The 25,043-nt window shown below is 49.3% G+C and overlaps 1 protein-coding gene across 2 annotated transcripts in view; it reads right to left on the bottom strand.

The window, feature by feature from the left end:
* The window catches only part of LOC139759426 (cell adhesion molecule Dscam1-like), a 42,766-nt gene extending 17,965 nt beyond the window's left edge, over positions 1-24,801 (bottom strand). Inside the window, exons 1-18 of one of the 2 annotated variants that reach the window (XM_071681525.1) lie at positions 24,701-24,799; positions 22,581-22,701; positions 21,024-21,200; positions 20,101-20,242; positions 16,705-16,853; positions 15,168-15,275; positions 14,740-14,919; positions 11,882-12,067; positions 11,308-11,448; positions 9,121-9,279; positions 8,208-8,357; positions 7,858-7,988; positions 7,513-7,599; positions 6,630-6,891; positions 3,661-3,843; positions 2,303-2,488; positions 1,343-1,449; positions 262-451 (exon numbers count right to left, since the gene is read on the bottom strand). In XM_071681525.1, the coding sequence (XP_071537626.1) occupies positions 262-451; positions 1,343-1,449; positions 2,303-2,488; positions 3,661-3,843; positions 6,630-6,891; positions 7,513-7,599; positions 7,858-7,988; positions 8,208-8,357; positions 9,121-9,279; positions 11,308-11,448; positions 11,882-12,067; positions 14,740-14,919; positions 15,168-15,275; positions 16,705-16,853; positions 20,101-20,242; positions 21,024-21,200; positions 22,581-22,593 (2,551 nt within the window). In that variant the 5' untranslated portion in view covers positions 22,594-22,701; positions 24,701-24,799. Of the gene's footprint in view, positions 1-261; positions 452-1,342; positions 1,450-2,302; positions 2,489-3,660; positions 3,844-6,629; positions 6,892-7,512; positions 7,600-7,857; positions 7,989-8,207; positions 8,358-9,120; positions 9,280-11,307; positions 11,449-11,881; positions 12,068-14,739; positions 14,920-15,167; positions 15,276-16,704; positions 16,854-20,100; positions 20,243-21,023; positions 21,201-22,580; positions 22,702-24,700 lie in introns of both variants that reach the window. The other variant, XM_071681524.1, reaches the window with a different exon arrangement.
* Between the last annotated feature and the right edge of the window lie 242 nt (positions 24,802-25,043).

Here is a 25,043-nt window from a genome sequence, read left to right on the forward strand (position 1 = left end):
TACACTCCTGACCTCCACTGTGACCTTTGATGGCCACACGGTATACTGCTGACCTCCACTGTGACCTTTGACGGCCACACGGTATACTGCTGACCTCCACTGTGACCTCTGCTGGCCACACGGTACACTGTTGACCTCCAGTGTGGCCCTAATGGCTACACAGTACACTACTGACTTTCAATGTGACCCCCTAGTGACCACACAGTACACTACTGACCTTCAATGTAGTGACCCCTGGTGGCCACACAGTACACTACTGACCTCCACTGTGGTCCCTGGTGGCCACACGGTAGACCACGGACGTGTCTCCTGCAGTAGAGGCTGCCGTGATCCGGAGGAGGTGCCAAGATGCCGAGCCCAGGTCACACAGTCCTAGGTCAGTGGCGTCCCGGGTCACGTGGGCGTGGAGAGGGGCCCAGGTCACCTCGCCTGTGCCGCTGCCACGCTCCACCTGACAATTAGCGAAGCTAAGTAAACACTGGCACATCCGACTCCTCCTGGGACCTGCTTTATATGACCTCGTCCCATTATAATGAGTCATAGAGTCTAATTAAAGATCATTACGTAAATGAACGGATTTCCAGCGGATATTAAGCTGAAAATAATGAGTAAATAAACCCTCCCGGGTGTGTTACGTTACCATCAGTGTGTGTTACTGTGACAGTTATCAGTCGATGTGAGACAGGTAGCCTGTGTGCCACGCACAGTAGTCGCTGGTAGACAATGTCACACAGTCGTCATATTCCTACATGAAAAGTTTACTTCCACCTTTATCTTACCTTACCTTCCCCCTCCTGTAAGGTTCCCGCAGCGCTCAGGAAGCCAACAACGTCTACTGGGTTAAGAAGCTTATGCGTGGGATGAAACACAAGACAAGTATTCAGCTGTCTTCAGTGTGGGAGGTTGAGGGGTCTTGTGATATATGGAAATGATGTTTGTAATATCGTAGAAGTGGTTGGTGTCTGGAACTCAGGAGAGAAAGCATATCTCGTACATGTATGGGGGTCGTAGTTTCTGGTGGGTGTATGTCTGGTGGAACATTCAGTTTAAGGCTGGAGTGGGAGGGTGGTTCATTGCCTGTCAATGTTGTGTTGTTGAAGGGAAGGGTGATTTCCTAAGTATACTTAACCAGAGAATTTTGGGGATAGGTAGCCATGACACGCTAATTACTCATCATAGCATAAATCCGTAATTTCACTGTGTTCTCATTCCAACACACAGCAATCTATAGATATATGACCATAGTTATTATGACAGTATCTGATCTAGAGGATTGTTTTATCTTTGGTAAGAGACACAGCATTTCTCTTTAAACTTGGGGAGTCAGATGGTGTGGCGTTACCTTCCAGTGGGTGACGGGGCAGCCTTGCTCTGGCCACACGTACAGACGCAGCGTCACACACGTCGCGTTCACCTCCACCAGCTTGGCTGGGTCGGGGCGTCCTGGGGCTGCCAGATAATACAAAATCATTATCGTCACAGAAATACGATTCGTTCATGCAATACTTCACATTTCTTGGGACCTTAGCATAAGGTAAGGTTAAAGTCAAAAAATAATCTATTATAAAAGTAATCTAGTAGAAACTTATCTATAACTTCAGAAATTACTTTTTGATAGAGAGCATAATTTTCGTAGTAACAACAGCTGTAAAGATTAAGGACTGTACTTGCCTCGGGACAGATCATCAACACGGGAAGATTGAAGATGGCAAGTGAGACATACTGTCTATATCTTCTTTGTTGTTCTTATACTGTTATCATTATATGATATATAATATACTTATATTAGGGCCCTATGTACCTTATAAGTATATCAGAGTCTTGGGGTGTACATAGTTTATTAGGGCCCTAGGTATACTGCAATAGTATATCAGGGTCCTGGTGTACCTTTTGAGTAAATCATGATCCTGGGGTGTGTCATAGGAGTATATCAGGGTCCTGGGATGTACCTTATGAGTATATCATGGTCCTTGAGTGTACCTTATGAGTGTATCAGGGTTCTGGGGTGTACCTTATGAGTATATCATGGTCCTTGAGTGTACCTTATGAGTGTATCAGGGTTCTGGGATGTACCTTATGAGTAGATCATGGTCCTTGAGTGTACCTTATGAGTGTATCAGGGTCCTGGGATGTACCTTATGAGTATATCATGGTCCTTGAGTGTACCTTATGAGTGTATCAGGGTCCTGGGGTGTACCTTATGAGTATATCCTTGAGTGTACCTAGTGAGTGTATCAGGGTCCTACAGTGTACCTTATGAGAGTAGCTCCAGTAGGGTGACGGGTATGCAGCAGAGACTCACCGCTGCCGAGAGTGTTGGTGAGGAGGACGGGGCTGGGAGAGCTGGTGCCGTGGGAGTTCCAGGCCGTCATGTAGAGGTGGTGAGGGGCGCCGCAGGGCAGGCCGCGCACTACCACCCGTCGCACCCCGGGGTCCGCCCCGGTCTCACTCCACTCCCCGGTACGACCACGGTGGTGCACGGTGTACCCTGTCAGGTACAGTCACATGTACCGTGAGTCTATTTCAATCTCACCCCTGAGGAAACACTTCTGAAGCCAGTTTTCAATACGGTTTCCTCTGTGAATGTCTGAGGGGAAAGAACATGATGGCGGAGAGCACCACCAGCTCTGTGTCTCGGAACGCACGTACAAGATGAATTGCTGGATCTACTGTGTACTGGATGCTTGGCCAAGGAATTGTTTCTCAAGTTATATAGACCATATTAGAGAACATGCAACCACACCGATTGGCGAAGAGGACATACGTGAGGTATAAAAGGATCTGTTGTGTGAACACTGCACCTCACACTGCAGCTGTTCTTGCATTTAAAGTTTGGATGTAAAGTGAAAATTTTGTCATAAGATCGAAAATGTATAATACTCTCTTAACATCAAAGATTTTCCCGACACTGTTACAATATGTGGAGAGCGTTTGTCCCATCGTCGTGCGCCGCCCACTGTACACAAGCCACTCGGGGCAAAGCATGATAAAACGAGATATGAAAATTGGCACAAGTTTGTGTTTCCTGAGGGAAATGTACAGTGTTGCTGCCGGACACGTCCTCCTGAGTGTTTGGGGAACTTTGTTTGATAGTTCCTTCAGGCATTTGGTGGGACGAAGAAAATTACCAAATTATTCTAGCTGTGTGTGAGGTATGATCCACGAGACGGACGGAGGAACTGATTAGAATTATGACTTAATTACATTACCTGGAATAAGCAGACAGTATCTGATTATCAGTCATGTATAATGATAGTCGAATACAATGAACTGGAAAGATATAGACGATCTGGACACAAGAGAACCATAGCTATAGGACCAGCTGATCTGGGGACAACAGATATAGGACGAGGCTGTGAAGGCTACTGCAGTTGTATGACATAACAAGGAAACAGAGACTTTGTCTTTTCATATAGAAGGTAAACCTTGAGTGACAGGGGGAAGACTCACGTAATAACTAGAGGATGAAAGTTGGGGATCAGAAAACAGTGCTATCTATCAACATGGTTGATCAAGGTCCCCACCACATTTTGTAACGTACGTCACAAAATGCTGTATGAAACTGTAGACCAGCTGGACGAATGAGTTGCATACACCGATACTTTCTCATATCATCCTTTGCTGTGTGATGAAACTAGGGTTTGAGGAGGGGGTACTCACCTAAAATGGGCGCTCCTCCGTCTCCTGCTGGGGTGATGGTCAGGTTGAGGGCGTCATGGGTGGCGTGGGCGAGGGTGAGGGTGGGCGGCGGGGGTGTGGTGACAGCCACCACCTGGTGGGTGAGGCTATCCCCGCCCACACTGTTCCGTACCCAGCAGGTGTAGTTGGCTGTGTCCCGCACAGCTGTCGGGCCCGGCAGCAGACGACATCAGGGAAGGAAATGTGTGTCAGACATCTGAACATAACCTCACTACTCAGTCACTCACATAAGTTAAGTCTCGACTATAAATCAGATAAAGTAATTGGTCAACATCATTGAGGAAATTTGTTTTGAATTAGCATAATTATTAATACTAAATACCTCTGGGCATTAGCTTAATACCTGGTGGTATACAACATTCTGCTTCTCCCCCCAAAAAAATATTTCATACTGCAAATCAGCTGTAGTGTTTTGTGCTCAATTCATGTAAATTATTCCTAAGCAGTAGATGTAGTAATCCATTTTCTTTTTATGTTGAAGGCTCTGGTCACGGACAAAAGCCCACATCAAGGCCGGGCCTTAATTGAAATACAGAAAGAATTATGAGACGGGAAAAAAAGACAAGGGAAAGTATTTACAAATTTTGGAGAAAGTGAAAAAATAACTTCTGAAATGTGCCAGGTCATAGTTACTGGGGAAAACATGAGAAGGTATAGTTCCAAAGCTTTGATGTGTAGGTATCAAAACGGCCTACCCTTGAGATGCTGATGGCCTCACAATAATCATGTGACGCAGCAGCTGCCGAGTATTGCGTGGTCTAGCTATTGGTGGGGGCACACAAGCAGCCAGCTCTCGGGGGCAGAAACCAATAGAAGAGGAAAAGTGAACCACCATTGCGGCAAAGGGCAAAAGGGTCAAGTTTGGAAGTTAGCCTGGGACAGTTTATAGGTCGGATCGTTTTCTACTCAACTCTGTCAAGTAAGGATACACAGCTAGAACCACCCTGAATGTGAGAGCAGTACTCCATACAAGGACGAATCAAACCCTTGTACAAACGGAGCAACTGTTCAGAAGAGAAGTTCCGACATCTAAACAGGACGGCCAGTTTCTTAGAGGCAGACATGGCTATTTCTGTTATGAGAGATTTCCAAGAAAAGATGGATGTGACAGCAATACCAAGGATGTTTATTGAGCCAAGAGGTGGAATTACAAAACCGTCAAAGGAGAGACAAGAGTTGTGAGAAGTTTCGATAGAGAGATGGGTAGAAACTGTGTCTTGGAGGCATTAAACTTAACTGTATTTCGTCTACCCCGCTGAGATATCCTGTCCAAGTCTGAGTTTACTAAAGATGCTGTGTCAATACAAGATGCAGATCGAGTGAGAGCAGAGGGAGCAGAATTGAAGGATGTGGATGGAGGCAGTTTTGAGTCGTCAGCGTATGAGTACATGTTGGTGATTTTTCCCGAAAGTCAGTTACAGTTTTCTGCTGACGGGGTATCACCGCGTGATCATCTGGACTGAGAAAGAGGAAGCAAGAGTATCTGTGGTCAACTGCAAACGAAATGGTCCTGCCAGAGACAATTGGTTGAGGAGCCTGGCAGGTCCAGCTGTAGAGCCGAGATGGAAGGAAGCTGGTGTGTGGGAGTGAGTGGGTGGGAGGAAACTGATGTGTGTGAGGTGACATGTGCATGGGAGGGGTCTAGTGTGTAGGAGGTGGGAAGGGACGTGGGCAACGTGAAGTGCTCTGGTTACTGGAGGCAGCGCCTCACGACTGACACGAAGCTGTCGGTGGGATGTTCTTACGCATGCTGCAGTGTACCATCATTGACCATCAATACGTATAACAGTAACGAGTTAACAGTCACTATTTCCTTTAGCATTCTGATATACTCTGTCATACGACCTATGCGACGAGTATATCACGGGTATCTTCTGGTAGGCGCTGTGGCGCGATGTGCTACGCCTACAAGTCTGTGAAATACTCAGGCAGGTCCAGAGAGAGTAATGTGGTGGCAACGTGTGGCTGGCCATGATGAGTACTGCTCTGGTGAACCCGTCGCCTGCACTGAGGTAACCCTTCTCACCTTCAGGGGCCTGGCGCACCACACTCAGTGGCAGCTACAACAGGTGGCGTATGATTCATTACTGTGTTATGGTCGTAAACTTCACTGGGAGACTGTATCAGCGTTTGCCAGGCCCACACATATATGGCTGATCTAACACAAATGTTGTACATAATCAGTGTACTCTCCTCAGCTCACAAGTAATGTTTGCCCTGAGACTTTTGTGCTGCAGCTTGTTGATGAGCCACAAAGAATGTCTACAAGACGTTCATCGCAGGTCACGGCTTATACCACAATTACCAACACGATGAAACACATGCTTGTGAAACACATCCACACACTTCACTCTCGTACTATATGTGACTTTTGTGAACTTTTATCGATCTATATTTCATCATACTCCAGGAATTACAGGAATTCCACTCAGTTTTTAACTGTTCATTCACTGAGATAATAAAACTGTTTACTGCATAACACGTTATTCATCAATGTCCCAGATATCAAGCAATTCATATACTTCGTATATTTTCTTATCTAGGAACGAATATATTTTTGTAATGGCATTACGACGATTTCCTCTCTAAGTGATTTTAGTATAATTGCCTTCGAGAACTATGTGAAACATTGATAAACGAGGCATTTAAGGGAGTGATCTGGAGACTACAGCCCACGACCCATCCTGACCTGACATGACCATTGTGGTAGTGTGAGGATGGAGGACAGGTCAAGTGTGCGAACGAAACAAGTTGGAAATGTGATCTGAAAGATAGTGAAAATTATCCAAATTTGAGGAAACATTGTTTAAGAGAGTGTTAGATCTGTGGCTTTGTTATTTACATCCGAAAAGTCACCTGATGGGTGAAGGTCGCCACCTGGGACCTAACTCACCTGATGGGTGAAGGTCGCCACCTGGTACCTAACTCACCTGATAGGTGAAGGTCGCCACCTGGAAGCAGCTGGGTGAGTTGGTTGCTGCTGACGGCGGCACCTGCCTTGGTCCAGGTGATGGTGGGGGGCGGCGACCCCAAACCCCTGCAGCCCAGGGTGATGCCCGAGCCGGCACCCACCCGCCACGTCCCCCCACCGCCCACAGCCACGGGCGTGTGTCTGGGCGTGGGGGTGGGCAGGGCGGTCAGCCGTGGGGACTGGCTGCCCTCGCCCGCCACAGTCGTTGCTGTCACCCACACCTGTGGGGGGAGAGTGGGTCGTCATGAAACCTCATCTTACGTGTAAAATCCAAACGTATTTCAGCATCTGCGAGGACGCTCGTCGGCGCAGTGGTAGCGGAGGGGACCAGAAACGTATGGTGTAGTGAGGTGTGACCAAAATGATACACTGACGTTTCACCAGTCAACTTTTTGCATGTAGCTAAGAAGACGCACAGAATGTCAGTCGTGGATTCGAAGCGATATGTTCCTTGAGTCTGCCTTGGATGTATCATCCACTGTATGAAACTGCTTACACTAATTCGTATATCATTTCCTATGTTAAGAATCCTGTTGAAGAAAAAGTGCCTCGCCTCATCCGACGTAAAATGTTTGCCCACGAGTTTGTATCCATCACTTGTTCGATCCAGATTTAGTGTTATTTAAGCCTTTGATAAATTTGAATACCTGTATTGGACCACCTCTTGACCTTCTCTTTTTGAACTGAATATATTCAAGTATTTTAGTCCGGTCTTATACTTTTCTTCCTAAAAAACTTTCTCTTGAGACAGGAATATGAATAGTACAGCGGCTTAACAGCAGGATATGCAAGTTAGTCTAAATATGCATAACAATTTCAACAGAAAAAGGAGTAGTACTGACCTGAACCCTAGAGCCTGGGGTGAGGCCATTTAGCTCCCGCCAGGTGGCCTCCGATCCCCCAGCACCCACAACGTCTCGCACCGCCACCTGCAACATACCATCTGTGTCACCTCTATACTCTCCACACTACATGTGTCACCCATGCACGTCTACACAGCACCTGTGTCACGTCTTCACTCACGAGACACAGCTTGTGTCATCCTTTCGCTTCTACACAGCACCAATGTTACCCCATCACTCCCAAACACCAACTGTATTACCCTCTCACTCTATCTGCTTCCTTCAGAAGCCTTTCACGTCACTCTACATCCCCCAGACACCACCAGCAACCGTGGAGCCACCTACCTGGTCATCCTTGGCGGAGTAGAGGGTGTAGTGGAGGATGGTGCCAGTGTGTGGGTGGGGTGGCGACCACGTCACCAGCAGGCTGGAAGCTCCCGTCACTACCACTCGCACTCGACGCGGCGGACCCGGCACTGCAGACGGGGTGGAGGAGGGTGTTAGACTCGTTGTTTCTAACTGGTTACTCTTATCACATTACACACCAGACGTGCCACAGTCTCAGGAATGGTTCCCTTCTGGATACTTTCCACGAAATAACCAAAAACATTTCTATAATAAGGGAAGAGATGAAAGATCATAACTAGTTGAGGCCATTGTTCATGAGTTGAGGAAATAACCTGAGAGATGTTTACCATCATCATCTGTGACGCAGAAGACGGGGTCATTGGAGGGGCTGTAGCCCACTTCGTTGAAGGCCTTGACGCGGACGCTGACGTTGGTGGCTGGGGGCATGGCGTCCAAGTTCTTCTCCAGGTTGGTCGTCTTCACCTCCCACGTCGTGCCTGCCGAGGGAAAGGCAAATGGGGGACATGACCAAACTGAAATGATATGTCCAGGATACAGAGGCTGGAAATGAATCTTTTTCGTGTAAGTAGGATGATATATATAAGTGACCCAGTGTGTAGATAGTGAAATACGAACTGTGAGTCAGTGAAAACTGTGGGTGCCTGGGGAAGATGTAGGTACCTGGAAGTGGAAGAGAAGTGGAGAAGAAACCACAGACTCATAGATTAGTGTGGTATGAGTAGAGACATAATACAGACTTCCAAAGAAGAAAAAACTCAGTCAACTTTTCATAAAGCTAAGGAGGCGCACATAATGAAGAGCAGCTGGGAACCTGACGAAGAGATGGATGGTCTACAGGAACGCTAGCATTACGGTCTAGTGCTTCACGAAGTCATGGTGTGGCTGAGGGCACGTGTGAACACAGACACAGTGGCTGTATCACTGTGGCCACAGGTGTGTCCAGTCTTGCCCCTTCACCAGGAGTGAGTCTGCACATAAAAATGCACAAAGACCCTAAATATTTCGTGTATATTACTTTTATCCATATCTTGAAGTATCTTCTAGGACATGCGTGATTCGAAACTAAGAACTACAGAGAAAAATAGAATATCACAGAAATGCAGATGAGTTATTCATTCATTTACAATTACCGCACTGAGGATATTCATCCAAATCCAGAAAATGTAAGATGAAACATCTCTCTCCCAGGGTTTGAGCCAGAGGGACGGAGTTGGTAACAGTGGAGAACAAAACACTTACTGCGGGTAGTGCGGTGGGCGTGCTTGGTGGGCGTGGCGACGATGCTGTAGCCGCTGACGGGGGCGTGGGCGCAGTGTGTGGGCGGGGGGGACCACCAGACCCGCACGCTACCCCGCCCAGACCCGCGGCACGATACTCCTGCAGGCGAACATGACGGAGCTGTGGGGGAGACACAGGCATGGCTGTGAGGCTACGGTTCTCACCCGTGCTATCTGGCCCGGCTGGTCCCTGCATCCTTGCCCTGTTAACTGGCTCTGCTGATCCCAGCGACCTGGCTCTGTTGGTCCTTGTTACCTGGTCCTGGAGGTACCTGTTACCTGGTCCTGCTGGTCCCTGCTACCTGGCCATGCTGGTCTCTGCTATCTCACTCTGCTCGTCCTTGCTTCCTGGTCCTGCTGGTCTCCCCTACTTGACCCTGCTGGTCCCTACTACGTAAGCCTGCTGGTCCTTCCTACCTGTTCCTGCTTTTTCCTTCAATCTGAGCCTACTGGTACCTGCTATCTGGCCATGCTGGACCCTGCTACTTAAACCTTGCTGGTCCCTGCTACGTAGCCCTGATGGTCCCTGCTACCTACCCTTGCTCGTCCCCACTATCTGACCTGTTGCTTTGTGCTACCTGGTTTAGCTGCCCTTGCTGGTTCCTGCTACCTGACCCTGCTGTTCCCTGCTACCTGGCCTTTCCACTGCCAACGACCTGGCCTCGTTAGTCCCAGCAAGCTGGTCCTGTTGGTGTCTGCTGGTCCCTACCACCTGTGGTCCTTGTTACCTAGCCCTGCTGGTTCGTACCACCTGGTCCTGTTAGTCCCTGCTACCTAGCCCTGTTGGCCCCTACTACCTAGCCCTGCTTCTCCCTGCTGTCTGGTCCTGCTGAACCCTACTACCTAACTCTGCTTCTCCCTGCTGCCTGGTCCTGCTGAGCCCTTCTACCTGGCTCTATTGGTCTCTGCTACTTAGCCCTGCTGGTCCCTGCTACATCTGGACCCTGCTATCCAGCCATTATCTTTCCCGTTACATTGCTCTGTTGGTCCCTCCTACGTCGTCCACCTGGTCCCTCTTATGGTGACCCTAATTAGCTTTGCTACCTGGCCATGTTTGTTCCTACTACCTGCCCTGCTGGTTCCTGCTACCTAGACCTGCTGGTCTCTGGTACATAGCCCTGATGGATCCCGCTACTTGGCCACACTGGTTCCTGCCACTTGATCCTGCATGTCCATGATACCTGGACCTGCTGGTCCCTCGTACCCGGCTCTGTTGTCACCTGAGGCTGCTGGTCCCTACTACCTAGCCCTGCTGGTTCTTGCTACCTGGTCCTACTGGTTGCTGTTACCTGGCTCTGTTAGCTCTGCGAGTCCCTTCTGCCTGGCTCTGACTGTCCATGCTACCTGGTCCTTCTGGTCCCTGCTACGTGGCCCTGCTGGTTTTTTTCTACCTGGTCCTGTTGAGCCCTTCTACCTGGCTCTGTTGGTCTCTGATTCCTGGCTCTGCTGGTCCCTGCTACCTAGCACTGCTGGTCCTTGCTACCTGGCCCTGATCGTCCCGCCAACCTAGCTCTGCTGACTCCTGCTAGCTGGCCCTGCTATTCCTTGCTACCTGGCCTCACTGGTCCATCCTGCCTGGCCCTGCTGGTCCTTGCTACCTGGCCGCGCTGGTCCATCCTGCCTGGCCCTGCTGGTCCTTGCTACCTGGCCGCGCTGGTCCATCCTGCCTGGCCCTGCTGGTCCTTGCTACCTGGCCCCAATGGTCCATCCTGCCTGGCTCTGCTGGTCCTTGTTACCTGGCCCCACTGGTCCATCCTGCCTGACCCTGCTGGTCCTGACTACGTGGCCTTACATGTCCATGCAACCTTGTTCTGCTGGTCCCTGTTACCTTACACCGTTGGTCTCTGCTATCTCGTCCTGCTGGTCCGTTACGTAATTCATCTCGTTCCTATCCCCTGTGAGGTCAGGTGTCACTCAGGCCCCCCACAACACACACACACCCATCATCTCTCTCCACTACTCTGGGAAACAGGCGTTAATATCTTTAACCTGCGACTCTCCCACTGACGGAGGAGATACAGCATTCCATCACAAGACAAACCCCGTGACCCTCTAAGTCATAGCTGAGGGCGTTTCCAACTCTAAGAGAGGATATTATGCCATATACAACACGTCCACTACTGATGGGAAACATCTCTGGAGCTCTCACCGTCGTGGCTGGTCGAGTCGACAATCCTGGGTGAGGAGAGAGGTCCTGGTCCCGCTTTGTTGAAGGCCCTCACGGCCACCTCGTAGAGTGAGGCTGGCGTCAGGCCCCGCACCTCGTACTGCTCCACAGCATCTGTCTCACCTGCCACAACACGCAAACATTAGTGACTTAAGTCAACCTACTAACAGACATCACAATGACTCCTTACCAAACTAATGAATGCGTGAGCTTCGATATAACGCCAATATGTACACAAGTGACGATGAACGGGTAGATGAAGATATGTGACACCTCAGGTATTGGGTAATAACTCATACTAAACTAAAAATTATGTGTTAATGATAAACGTTGAATCTATTGTCATCAAGAAAGAAGAAAATATATGGCTAGTGGTGTACTGGAGAGAAAGTCTAAGGAAGGAGATACTTAGCAGGGATGACCAGTTGGATCAAATGGTTGTCTATAGCAACAGGAAGACTAGAAGCATGAGAGACATTTCTACACCACAGATCAGTCACCAAAATTATAAAACTTAAAAAACCCATATGTTGTTAAGTTCGTGAGTGCTCCTCACCTCTGGTGACCACAATAGGCCTGGTGATGTAGGTAAGGTGGCCCTGCAGGTTCTGGCGACGAAGGGCAATCATGTAGCCCCGCAGGGGACCGTGGCTCAGGTGGTGAGGAGGGGCGCGCCAGGTCACCAGCAGCGACCGGGGTCCCCCTGCAGCCACGCGCACGTCCCGGGGCGCTCCAGACGGTGCTGGTGACGTCCACAGATCAGAAGGATTGTATCGTGGGTCGTGGAGGATACATGTCTCTCCTGTGTCATACTCTCTACATGGAGTCTACACATGTGTCCTGTGTCACACTCTCTACATGGAGTCTATATATGTGTCCTGTATCACACTTTCTACATGCAGTCTACATATGTGTCCTGTGTCACACTTTCTACATGGAGTCTACATGTGTCCTGTGTCACACTCTCTACATGCAGTCTACATATGTGTCCTGTGTCACACTTTCTACATGGAGTCTACATATGTCTCCTGTGTCACACTTTCTACATGGAGTCTACATGTGTCCTGTGTCACACTCTCTACATGCAGTCTACATATGTCTCCTGTGTCACACTTCTACATGGAGTCTACATGTCCTGTATCACACTCTCTACATGGAGTCTACATATGTCTCCTGTGTCACACTCTCTACATGGAGTCTACATGTCCTGTCTCACACTCTCTACATGGAGTCTACATGTGTCCTGTGTCACACTCTCTACATGCAGTCTACATATGTGTCCTGTGTCACACTTTCTACATGGAGTCTACATGTGTCCTGTGTCCTACACCAGCCAAGTCATGGGATGTAGCAGTAGTGATGTGTTTATATGTTACACATGCCATAAGGGACATTTCAGAAGCAGACGCTAGCTATTTCTATCATCTGTACATAATAACTGGGCCTTCATTTCTATATGGGAAAGTTAGCATTAATTAGATATGGATCATTTGTTTTCCACTACAGAGTAACTAAAGATATATATATCTAACTACAGATGATCAAGACGAAGCTTCGTTGTATTCTGAACGACCCCCGACGTCTTTATCACGTCCCTGGTGTCGACCCAGCGTTGGCAGGTATACAGAACACATGTTCACGTCCTCAGGTATACATTGCCACCAGACTTCCACTGTCACCGAAGCACTTCACTGGCATTTACTTTTTACAGTGAAGTAAGATGTCAAGTGAGGAGAATTATTACTTACGACTTGTCATACATCATACCTCACAAACCTGTCATGCATCATACCTCACCAACTTGTCATGCATCATACCTCACCAACCTGTCATGCATCATACCTCACAAACCTGTCATGCATTATACCTCACCAGTCTGTCATGCATCATACCTCACCAACTTGTCATGCATCATACCTCACCAACCTGTCATGCATCATACCTCACCATCCTGTCATATTATACTTCGCCGTGAGTCATACTTCACCATGCATCATACTTCACCAACCTGCCATGCATACAACATACCTCACCACATCTTTCTAACATAAGGCTCTCAGACGACTTCCATCATCCACATTAACATGTCATCTGCTCCTTCTCCTACCCTCTCATACCCTGCCATGCAACTCACACATGTGCCTCAGAAACAGAAACATGCAAGGACAGAACAGTGGAAATCCGTGCACATTATCATGCAAACCTCTTGCATGATCTACCTTTTCCCTCTCCATCCTCAAGCACATACACCTCTCTTTTCCCATCTATTGTTTTGCTTCAAGGGAAAAAAAAGAAAACCTTTTCTCCCTCAAGACATTACTAAAGCAACTTGCTCCTCTGCCCAGCTCCTCCAGAGGTTCTAATTAGACCCACAGCATCAGCATCATCATCATACAACAACTGTCCACACCAGATGGCATCAATGCCCCGCCAGACCCGACACTGCCACACATCTCATTCTCATCCAACACAGTGTCCGTGTCGTAGAAAATGTCCGACAATGCTGAAGACACTAACTCCACATCTCCATATTCAGTAGAGATCACTTAACTACGTCCTTTACACTCACGTAGACTCCGACACCTTCATGAATTAAGTGGATTCAGCTTTCAACACAAAGGTAGAGAGCTCTCTCTTCGTCATCAACCTTCGCTAAGTCCTTAGATAAGGCACGGCAATCTCTCTGTCTCTCTCTCTCTCTCTCTCTCTCTCTCTCTCTCTCTCTCTCTCTCTCTCTCTCTCTCTCTCTGTACTAAGAGACAGCAGACACACAGATCATGGTCGATCATGACTATATTAGCGCGTGGGAAAACAACATGTAGGTCAGAGGAATGCACGCCCTCCAATATGACCTTAAGTCCCCTAACTCTCACAACCACGATTGGCTAATTCTGACCTCCACACACACACACACACACACACACACACACTGCAGGTCGTCCAACCCATACTCTCCCACTTGACATAATCTTATGGACGAATCTGCTTCCCATTTTCTAAATCCTTCTTCTCACCGTCATCCTTTCCTCTCCTCGAGGCTGGAGTGCTGAGCAGGATGCATGACAGTCTGGGGTCCGTGAATACCTGGGGCACGGTGGGGGACAAGCTGGGGCACGGTGGGGGACACACTGAGGTACGGTGGGGGACAGACTGGGGTACGATAGGGGATAGACTGGGGTACGGTAGGGGACAGACTGGGGTACGGTGGAGGACAGACTGGGGTACGGTGGGGGACACACTGAGGTACGGTGGAGGACAGACTGGGGTACGGTAGGGGACAGACTGGGGTAGAGTGTGAGGCAAACACTGTGGGGTAAGATGTGGTATGGACAGCCTGGGGGAAGGGGGCAGACATACTGAGTGAGAAGTCTCTGGGGATGGGGGGGTTGAGGATAGTGAGGGCTGGGTACTAACCCTCCTCCAGTGTGGTGAAGACGTGGACGTGTGAGGGCTGGGAGACCCCTAGGTCGTTGTGGGCTAGGAGGCGGACGGCGTACGTCTGGTGGGGCGTCAGGCCCGTCAGCACGTGCCACGAGGCCCACTGGCCCACGCTCACGTTCCGCCCATGAGACGCCCACGACTCCTCCTCCGCCGCTGCCGAAGGAGAAGACACAAAATAAACATTTATCAAGACGCTTGCTGGTGTGACCTCAGGTAGGTAAGTCATTTGAATCTCAAAGTGTCCTAAGAATCTAATTCTACAATATATGACGCTGTTTCAACCACACGTAATCACAAGCACTGAAATGTACGGCAGATTTGGTTACTTCTGTGGGGGGCAGCCAAGGTGAGGAGGTGTGGGGGAAGTCATCAAGGAGGGGGCAGGGGGCAAGGGAGCTCACCTCGGTACTGTATGGTGACGGCGGCGGGCTGGGGCAGCGACCAGGACACCCTCACAGAGCGGCTCGTGATCTCGGACACCACCACTCCTGACGGGGCCCTGGGAGGCTCTGTGGCCCCAGGGGGGTAATGTTCGTGTTATAAAGGCTTCGTTCTCATCTGACACAGTCATGCATGTAACGACAAACAATGATACAAACATGCACCACTTCACAATCTTTCATATCTTTTGAAATTCTTTTTCCTTACGTTCATCCGGGGAAATTTTAAGTTCAGAGGTTGTGATTAAAACCTTAAAATGTGACCGGGACTGTGGCATATACGTGGTAATTCCTAATGTGATGATTTCACAATTTACCTACAAAGGAAATTCTAAATAAACTGAAGGAAGGTTAGTGTTGTTATTTTTCAAATCTTTCCATAATATTCAAGGTGATATTACCTATGTTATTCTTTGGGAAAAAACATACTTGGTAGTAACGAAATGTAGGCGGCTTTTGGAAAGATTAATTCAAGGACAACATTAGTCTAGGAATATCTTTTTTCCTACTCTGTTAAAACAATTCCCGGAACTCAGATGGATCAGTGGTTGAGTTTGATTGTGACAAGTATACCCACTCTCCCCTTCATTCACCATCCTGCCTTCCCCTGACCAAACACCCACCTTCGCCTGACCCAACACTCACCTTCCCCTGACCCAACACCCACCTTCCTATGGCTCAACACCCACCTTCCTATGGCTCAACACCCACCCTCCCCTAACCTAACGCCCACCCTCTTCTGACTCAATACCCACCTTCCCCTGACCCAACACCCACCTTCCTATGGCTCAACACCCACCCTCCCCTGATCCAACACCCACCACAGAAGTTACATATGAACAGCTACGATTTTAGGACACCATCGTCACAAGAACATAGGACGGATCAACACAGTACCCAAGGCAAACGAACAAGTCCTGATATATCACCTACCAGCCAATAGTTATCGGACGAAGTCATGTGTGATAATCATTTTCATCCCTCGCGTTCTGAGAATCTCCAGCTCGGAGTACCTAGAGGACACGGTGGCATACGTAACCCAGGCAAATATGAAGCTGGGCTTCCCCATAGGCTTAATATGGTTCAAGGAAACCCCTGACAGAGACAGCAACAACGTCCAGAACATCAGTGAAGATATATGGTGGCCCCCAACTCCGTGTACGTCCCAGATATTGACAGAATGATACTGGAAACCTACAAAGATATCTACAACAGGGACGTAGATATCGACCTGGTGAAGATGGAGGATGATAAGTAGGAGAACAGGAACAGCATAATAGACGAGATCCCTTGCAGCGGCTGCAGCAGGTCATATTTCGACGAAATCGAACTTGGAATTGTGACGAGAATCAGCGAGCGTAGAACTGATGCTCGTCATCATAGACTCACAAACTGGTTGAGCCACTCACATGGACGACGAAGTTCAAGTGGCTTCCCTTTAATCCCATTTTGGGCAGTTTACAACAGGTGACCAGAATTCTCGTAGCCTTGCACGTACCTATGACAACGATCTTGAACACCTGGGAGTGGTCACCGTGATGGTTGCTGGCGCGGCAGGTGTAGGGTCCAGCGTCGGCCGTCGTCACCGCCAGGATCTCCAGCACCGCCCGTGCTGACCCACCAGCACTGCTCTCACGCACTGACGTCCTGCAGAGAAACCAGAGAATGTATATATGTATGTATGTGTGTGTGTGTGTGTGTGTGTGTGTGTGTGTGTGGTTATTAAAATGAATAAAAAGAACGGATTTGGTGAACGATCAAGAGTGTCATGGAGGCCCTGTAAGCCATGTCTTCAGTAATCCCCCGTACGTAACCAAGACATCTAATGACCCAGCTAGGCTGCTGGATTGCCAGCTTCACCGTGACCACTCACTTTCCTGCAGGCTAAGGAAAGGCCAATGACATTATTACATTTCATATCGAAGTAGAACACCAGAGGTTGGAAGTAACGTGCCATGCATCCTCCTCCAACAGCTGCTAAGAATTCTTGAAACATCCTAATTCACGACTGTAGAGGAGGCATTGAGGGAAATGCACTTAAATCAATCGTAAGTGTAGAAGCAAAGACATGTGGAGTCACCGTACAGGGGTAAATGTGCTCTTACATATGTGACTAAACACAAGTGAGACAAATCTTACCATTAGGACTTATGAGGAAAGGAGTAGCATAACTTCACTTGAGGGAATATAAACTGGTTATGTATGTCCTTAAGATACGGTCTTATGTGTACAGCAGACTGGGTGTACAGGAGGCCGTGCGTGCGGGGCTGCCTGCTCAGCGATGGACCACCTCCTCCCGGTCAGTCGTGCACGGGAGTCCGTATTCAGCGACTGCCCACGTCCCCAAGGTGTCTGGTTGGCAGTGCCCGCAGCGACGATGCGAGCCCTGCATATGTCACCGGTTCACCACATAGCTGAGATTCTCTGTCTCCTGTACTGGCACTCGGCCCCTACCGGCACCTTGTTGAGATGGGAGCTATGAGTGTCCCTGTCAGCATATCATTGGCTCGTAACCCTCACAGGGGGCGAGGCTGATGCACTAAACACATGGTGGTGTGAGAGAGAGAGAGCGCGAGGTATGACTCACTGGGATTGTGATGGATATTAGCGTTATGTCTTCCGGGTGAGGGGCGGCAGCACTGCCAGCTGTGTGTCTGCGCTGATCTGGTATACCAGCTAACCCAACACTGACCGATGCTCTCTTCCGCGTAATGTGGGATGCCATTAGTAATATTACCAAAGCAATTCAATTAGTTCAGATCCCTTGATGTCGTCGACCGTTGTCGATTTTGCGCGATAAACATTATCTTTTTCGTGTCTTCATGAGACAAAATCCATTGGCGTTGGATCTGGCGAACGAGTGGGGTATTCAGCGCTTTCATCAAGACAGACAGGCCCTTACATCACGATGGTAGAGGGCAGGTGATCCAGCTTGAATTAGAAATCTTGGATGTAGTTTAACTGACGTTACATAAATATAAACTCAAAGTGTGTATGCATTTTTTTTGAGACACCCTGTATATATTGTTACTGGGGCCACACCACACAGGTGGTTATTGCATATCTCGTAGTCGCCGGTTCGAGCCCAGCTACCTCCTTGATCATACGGGGGAACCCTTTCCCCCTGGTTGATACAGCTGCTAAATGATCGCGAGTTTGCAAAATGAATCATCATAATTAACAATTTATTGAAATAACTGCAATTAATTCAGGGCGAGCAGGCCTGTGTGTGTGTGTGTCAAGGTTCAGCACGCCTTCACCACACCCACACACCACGGGCCTCTCTTGGCCGCTAGATGGGCACTGCACGACTCGACTACAGACATCTTTGGCAGCGTCATGACCCCGTCTACGTTGTGAGGGACAACTTGTGGACAAGCATCCGTTGTGTCGTGTGTGTTGTGGCCTGGCAACAGAGCCCCCAGCCAGGGCTTGGGCCTCCTCCCGCTGGTGGGGAGGAGCGGGCCATCTACCACAGCTGACCTACCCCGATGCATGCAGAGGCCACGTAAATATTCATATATTCATAATGACTGAATTACCGGCCTGGTGGAGCGACTAAACTGATGAGGCTGGGCACTAGGGATAGTAGGGGGTCAGACGGGGATAGTAGAGGACAAGCGAGGATGGTTAGAGACAGTTGTGCAGGATGTGAAGAGAAAGGGTCGGATGATGTACGAGGTCAGAGAACAGCACACATGGGAGTGGATAGTAGGACGGGACAGTGGAAAGGGACAGATGAGGATAGTAATAATGGACAGGTGTACTAGGGAGATGAGAATAATGAACATAACTGGGATAGTGAAGACGGGAATGAATGGCACGAAAAGGAGAGGCTAGGATAGTAAAGATAGACGGAGAGGAGGGAAAAGTGAACCAGTTGAGGATAGTGTGTACGGCAGGGATAGGAGCAATAGCTGATGACTGGAGGACGTACCTGTGTGACCTGGAGAGAGAAAGACCTAGTGCCGATACCTGGTGAGAAGAGGACCTAGTGCCGATACCAGGTGGGGACTAGTGCGACCAGTGGGGACGTCTACTGGTGAGGGAGGACGTGCAGATAGGTGGGAGTACGTACCTGGAGGAGACTGGCCGTACGTGGTACTTGACTGAGGAGGACTATGCCGAACGTGAGGGCGTCTGTACTGTGAGGAGATAGTGCGATACCAGGTGAGGGACGATAACCTGTACGGAGGGGGAGGACTAGTGCAGAAACAGGTGAGGGACGTACTGTAACGGTGAGGGAGGATAGTGCAGATACCAGGTGAGGGAGTACTGTAACCTGTGAGGGGAGGACCTAGTGCCGATACCAGGTGAGGGACGTACCTGTAACCTGGTGAGGGGAGGACCTAGTGCCGATACCAGGTGAGAGACGTACCTGTAACCTGTGAGGGGAGACCTAGTGCAACAGGTGAGGGACGTACCTGTAACCTGGTGAGGGGAGGACCTAGTGCCGATACCAAGTGAGGGACGTACCTGTGACCTGGTGAGGGGAGGACCTAGTGCCGATACCAGGTGAGGGACGTACCTGTGACCTGGTGAGGGGAGGACCTAGTGCAGATATCAGGTGAGGGACGTACCTGTGACCTGGTGAGGGGGAGGACCTAGTGCAGATATCAGGTGAGGGACGTACCTGTAACCTGGTGAGGGGAGGACCTAGTGCAGATATCAGGTGAGGGACGTACCTGTGACCTGGTGAGGGGAGGACCTAGTGCAGATACCAGGTGAGGGACGTACCTGTGATCTGGTGAGGGGGAGGACCTAGTGCAGAAACCAGGTGAGGGACGTACCTGTGACCTGGTGAGAGGAGGACCTAGTGCAGATACCAGGTGGGGGACGTACCTGTGGCCTGGTGAGGGGAAGACCTAGTGCCGATACCAGGTGAGGGACGTACCTGTGACCTGGTAAGACGGGGGAGTGGTGGCGGTTCCAGGTGAGGGTGAGGGGGTCGTCACCTGTGGCCTCACACGTCACCGTGACGGTCTGTCCGGCGTGGCCCATCACCTGCCTGCCCTCCGTCACCACGTGCGCCGGGGCTGCCACGAGACAAGGAGCACGTGTTACACAGGTGAACACTAATACAGGAAGGAAGGATTGTCACACCTGACATTATACAGGACTTCATCTGGTGCTGTGGCTCTCCCTCTTTGGTTCTGACCCATAGTGTCCACCTTCCCTGATCTACCACGGTCCCCACCCTCCTTGGTCTACCACGGTCCCCATCGTCCCTGGTCTACCACGGTCCCCACCTTCCCTTATCTACCACCGTTTCAACCTTCCATGATCTACCACGATCCCACCTTCCATGATCTACCACGGTCCCCACCTTCCATGATCTACCACGGTCCCCACCCTCCTTGATAAGCACTGGAAGACCTGTGTTACAGCCCTTTGTATCATTCCATACGGCCAGCCATGATCACTGTCCACCAGCCAAGTCCCTGACCCACACCATGATCACTCACCCTAGCTAACCATAACCTTCCTCCAGTTATCAGAGCCGTCTACCCTCTTTCTTTATCACAGCTTCCTTTAACGCATCATCATTTTATCTCTAACCTCTTCCAGTTTCTTACGACCCATCAAGGCTCCTCGACCTGCCATGACCCATCAAAACTCCTTGACCGGCCCCGACCCTGCCTAGTACGTGACCTTACGCTAAAAATGTTTTTTTTTTTTTATACCTGACCTCGGCCTATACTGACTAGGCAAAACCACCTGGACCCTGACAACACCTAGCCTGACCTACCTCGACCTTCGTTGACCCCTAGCGAGACAAGGAGCACCTCCCTACCCTCTCCCTCAGCCTCTACTCACCATGGACGGTCAGCTGCACCACTTTGGAGATGGGCTTCCCGACGGAGTTGTCTGCGCGACACAGGTACCAGCCAGCGTGGCCCGCCCTCACCTCCGGCAGGACCAGCGACCCGTTGGACGCCTGGGAGGCCTGCAGGCCGTCCAGCACCACCGCCTGGAAGTCCTGCGCCGCCTCACCTGAGACACACAGACACACAATGTACACAGGTTACTGGGAGTGAGGGAGTGTGTGTGGGTGTGCGTGTGGGACGAGGAAGGGGGAAAGTGTGGTTGGGTAAGGGAGAAGTGGGGTTTGGGTAAGGGAAAGGGGAGGAGTGGGAGCGGCAGGTGAATAATGGGTGATCGTGGAAGGGTGTTGGAGTAGTGACGGAGTGCGTGGGGAGGAGAGATAACAGGAGATCTGATGGTCCATGACGAGGTGAAAGGCGATCATGACTTTATATATGTGGTTAACACAGGAGGTTATATAGAGGACAGGAGGAAGGTTGGGAGAGCGAGGGAGCAAGGAGGAGGAGGAGACAAGACGAAGAGCGGATACTAGGACTGATGGCGAGTGGACAGAGAGATGTATGTTGTATAGATGGAGTGACAAGAGGAGGGAGAGAATGCCAGGGAGGAACGGCTGAGCCGGAGAAACGTTAGGCAGAAAGGAGGGTGAGGGAGTGTGTGTGGCCACAGCAGGTGTATTATTGGGTGACAGTTGAACTCATCCCGTTGCCCCGTCGCGTAACCTGATAAACTGACACCCCAGCTCACACCAGGTGCTTATCCATCAGTTAAGCTCTACAGGAAAGGATGAACAGGTGGGTTGACTGTGGGCAGGCTGCCTTATCCGGGACTTGACCCTGGGCCTGATAGACTGGTGGGTGACAACGCTCGAGGACCGTGTTGAGGAAGGAGAGTGTGAGGGTAAGGCAGTTATGGGAGGGTAGGAAACATTATGGCGTCCTCGTAAGCTGCTCCACCTAGTATGGTGAAACAAAAACAAGAACACTGGATCACTGGAATTCACGGGCCGCTCAGGGTCGAGCACATAGGTTCGAATCCTCGTTGCGGCGGTCGGTCCACAGTCAACCAAGCTGTTCTTCCATCCCTAGGGGTTGGTCGATCTGTGCCTTCTCAGTTAACGTAAAAAAAAATAGCTATGATTTGAAAGGATGTTGACAACATATGTTACGAAGTGAAAAGGCATAGAAAGAGATGCTTCTATCCACATATATATATGTATATATATATATATATATATATATATATATATATATATATATATATATATATATATATATATATATATGGACACCAGCCACCACGAGGGGTCAAAGGTCAGGATGCCCAGGTCATCTTCAGTACTCGCCTCTGGTCGAGGCTGTCGGGCCACAATATTCGCTACCTCATCCATATCTATCATCATCAGGTGGGTAGAAATGATTATATAGATAACTTGGTTTTGAAAGCCAGCCATTCTTCTACCGCCAAGGCTGAAAATATGAGCCACCATAAGTATGGATATGAAGGAGGCGCGGGAGGAGGCGCGGGAGGAGGCGACGATGGTGTTACCTGGGGCCTTCATCCAGGTGAGGACGGGCTGTGGGTAACCCCGAGCGCTACAGTCCAGCACCACTGTGGTGCCCACCAGCGCCGACCCACCGCCGGGCTCCACCACCCACCGTGGCGACACCTGCAACACAAGGGAGTGAGGTGAGGGAGCCAGAAACACCTGCATTGTCTACGTCAAAAGCGGAACATCAATTATTCTGGGCAAAATATATGACCATCTTGGACGATATTGTTATTGGAATACATTGAGTCACATATCAAACCTCAATACTGTATGAAACAAACATGTGATCTTATGACAAAAAACTACAGAAGTATTGCATGACTACAAAGTACTGAAGAACGTCATCATTTCTCCTAATATATTCTTTTTAAAGAGAGAAATGATCCTGTTTGGTCTCTGAGCTTCGACATGTTTTCCGGTGACAAGATTGTGTGTGTGAGAGTTGTGGGATTACGCTGCAGCACAGATGTGGAGCTGAGGACCAGCCTTACCTTAGGTCTAGAGGGCTTTCATCGCCTGCCTTTGATGTGGACATCTGCCTAGCTGATAGTGCTCTCTCTCTCTCTCTCTCTCTCTCTCTCTCTCTCTCTCTCTCTCTCTCTCTCTCTCTCTCTCTCTCTCGACTTTCAGAACATCCTGCATAAACACTGCTGCTATCCACGTTCTTCTACCCATCACTTAACATCAAGAGTCACCAAGATGCAATCAAACCACTATCTCAGATGTTGATATACGACATCACTGATAGAGGTTCAGTGGCTATTAAGGAAATGTTGTCTTCAATGGGGATCTCTCTTTCCACGACCCGAGTTGAAAAGATTCGAAGTTCTTTACCACATGCTATCGAACCTCACGAACTCCAAATACGCACAGCTGGAGCTTTGGAACTAAAGTCAAATCTCCTGTATATCCAGGCATTCCTACTGAAAGATGTGGAAGATGTAGACTTTAGAATAATTCATTTATTAAGGCTCATCTCAAGAGATGAAAACGTAAAGCACCTCGGAAAATTTGTCCACATTTCCTTCATCTTGAAAACCTGATTTGACAAAAATGAGACAAAATGTGACTTATTTTGGTGACAGATTGTAGTAGCGTGTGACTTATCTTGGTCCTAAATCTAAAGATGTGACTTTGACCAAAAAAAATCATAGCACGTGACTTACCAAAGCCCTAAAACTTTAATTTATGACTTAGACCAAATACCGTAGCATGTGACTTAACTTGACCCTAAACTTAACGTTGTGATTTTGGCCTAAAACTCCAAAATGTGACCAATTTTGGTCCCAAGCTTACAGTCTTGGCTTGAACGTATAACTGTACATGTGACCTCCTGGGGCCCGAAATTTTTGTACATCTTAACGATGGAACTCAAACCTAAACAGTATGGCTAAAACTGGTGGTTCTACCTGACCTTCCTTGACCTCAATGTGCAGAACAAACCATGGCTTGACCTACATGACCGCCTATGACCCGCTGCTCACCAGTGACACCGCCTTCTACAACATTACCCTAACTACGCCATGTGTGGCAAACTTTGACCTTGGCCTGCCAGTTGCATAAACTTCGGAACCTTACATGACCTTAACGAGAGTGTCCTTGTTGCGACCAACCACGTCCTCTAACTGCGTTTTTCCTTGATGTTTACACTGGTAATTTGCCTTACGACATGTCCTAGTCTGGCTTCTAACCACCTTTAACAAATACCTGCCCTCTGGTGCGTGCGCCTCGACCTGTGTGACATGCCTCTAACCTCTTTACCTGTGTGACCTACCTTGACTTGTGTGACCTACCTTGACCTGTGTGACCTACTTTGACCTGGTTGACCTACTTTGACCTGTGTGACCTACCTTGACCTGTGTGACCTACTTTGACCTGGGTGACCTACGTTGACCTGTGTCACCTACTTTGACCTGTGTGACCTACCTTGACCTGTGTAACCTACCTTGAGCTGTGTGACCTACCTTGACCTGCGTGACCTACTTTGACCTGGGTGACCTACGTTGGCCTGTGTGACCTAGTTTGACCTATGTGACCTACCATCACCTGTGTGACCTACCTTCACCTATGTGACTTACCTTCACCTGTGTGACCTACCTTGACCTGTGTGACCTACCTTGACCCTGACGTTGACAGTGTAGTTGCCGGTGGCAGCAGCGTTGGCGGCTTCACAGGTGTAGGCGCCCGAGTGGTGCTCCCGCAGCTTCTTGAAGAGCAGCACCTGCGGGGGCAGGGGAGGCGTGTTAGTGGTACACAGTCCACGGTGATGACGAACGAACAATACAGAACCCTTCAGCACATGAAGGAAGCCATTCAGTAGTTCTTGAAGGCATGAAGGAAGCCTTTCAGTAGCTCTTGAAGGCATGAAGGAAGCCATTCAGTAGTTCTTGAAGGCATGAAGGAAGCCTTTCAGTAGCTCTTGAAGGCATGAAGGAAGCCTTTCAGTAGCTCTTGAAGGC

This window comes from Panulirus ornatus, chromosome 33, assembly GCF_036320965.1.
Source record: "Panulirus ornatus isolate Po-2019 chromosome 33, ASM3632096v1, whole genome shotgun sequence".
NCBI classification, from domain to species: domain Eukaryota; kingdom Metazoa; phylum Arthropoda; class Malacostraca; order Decapoda; family Palinuridae; genus Panulirus; species Panulirus ornatus.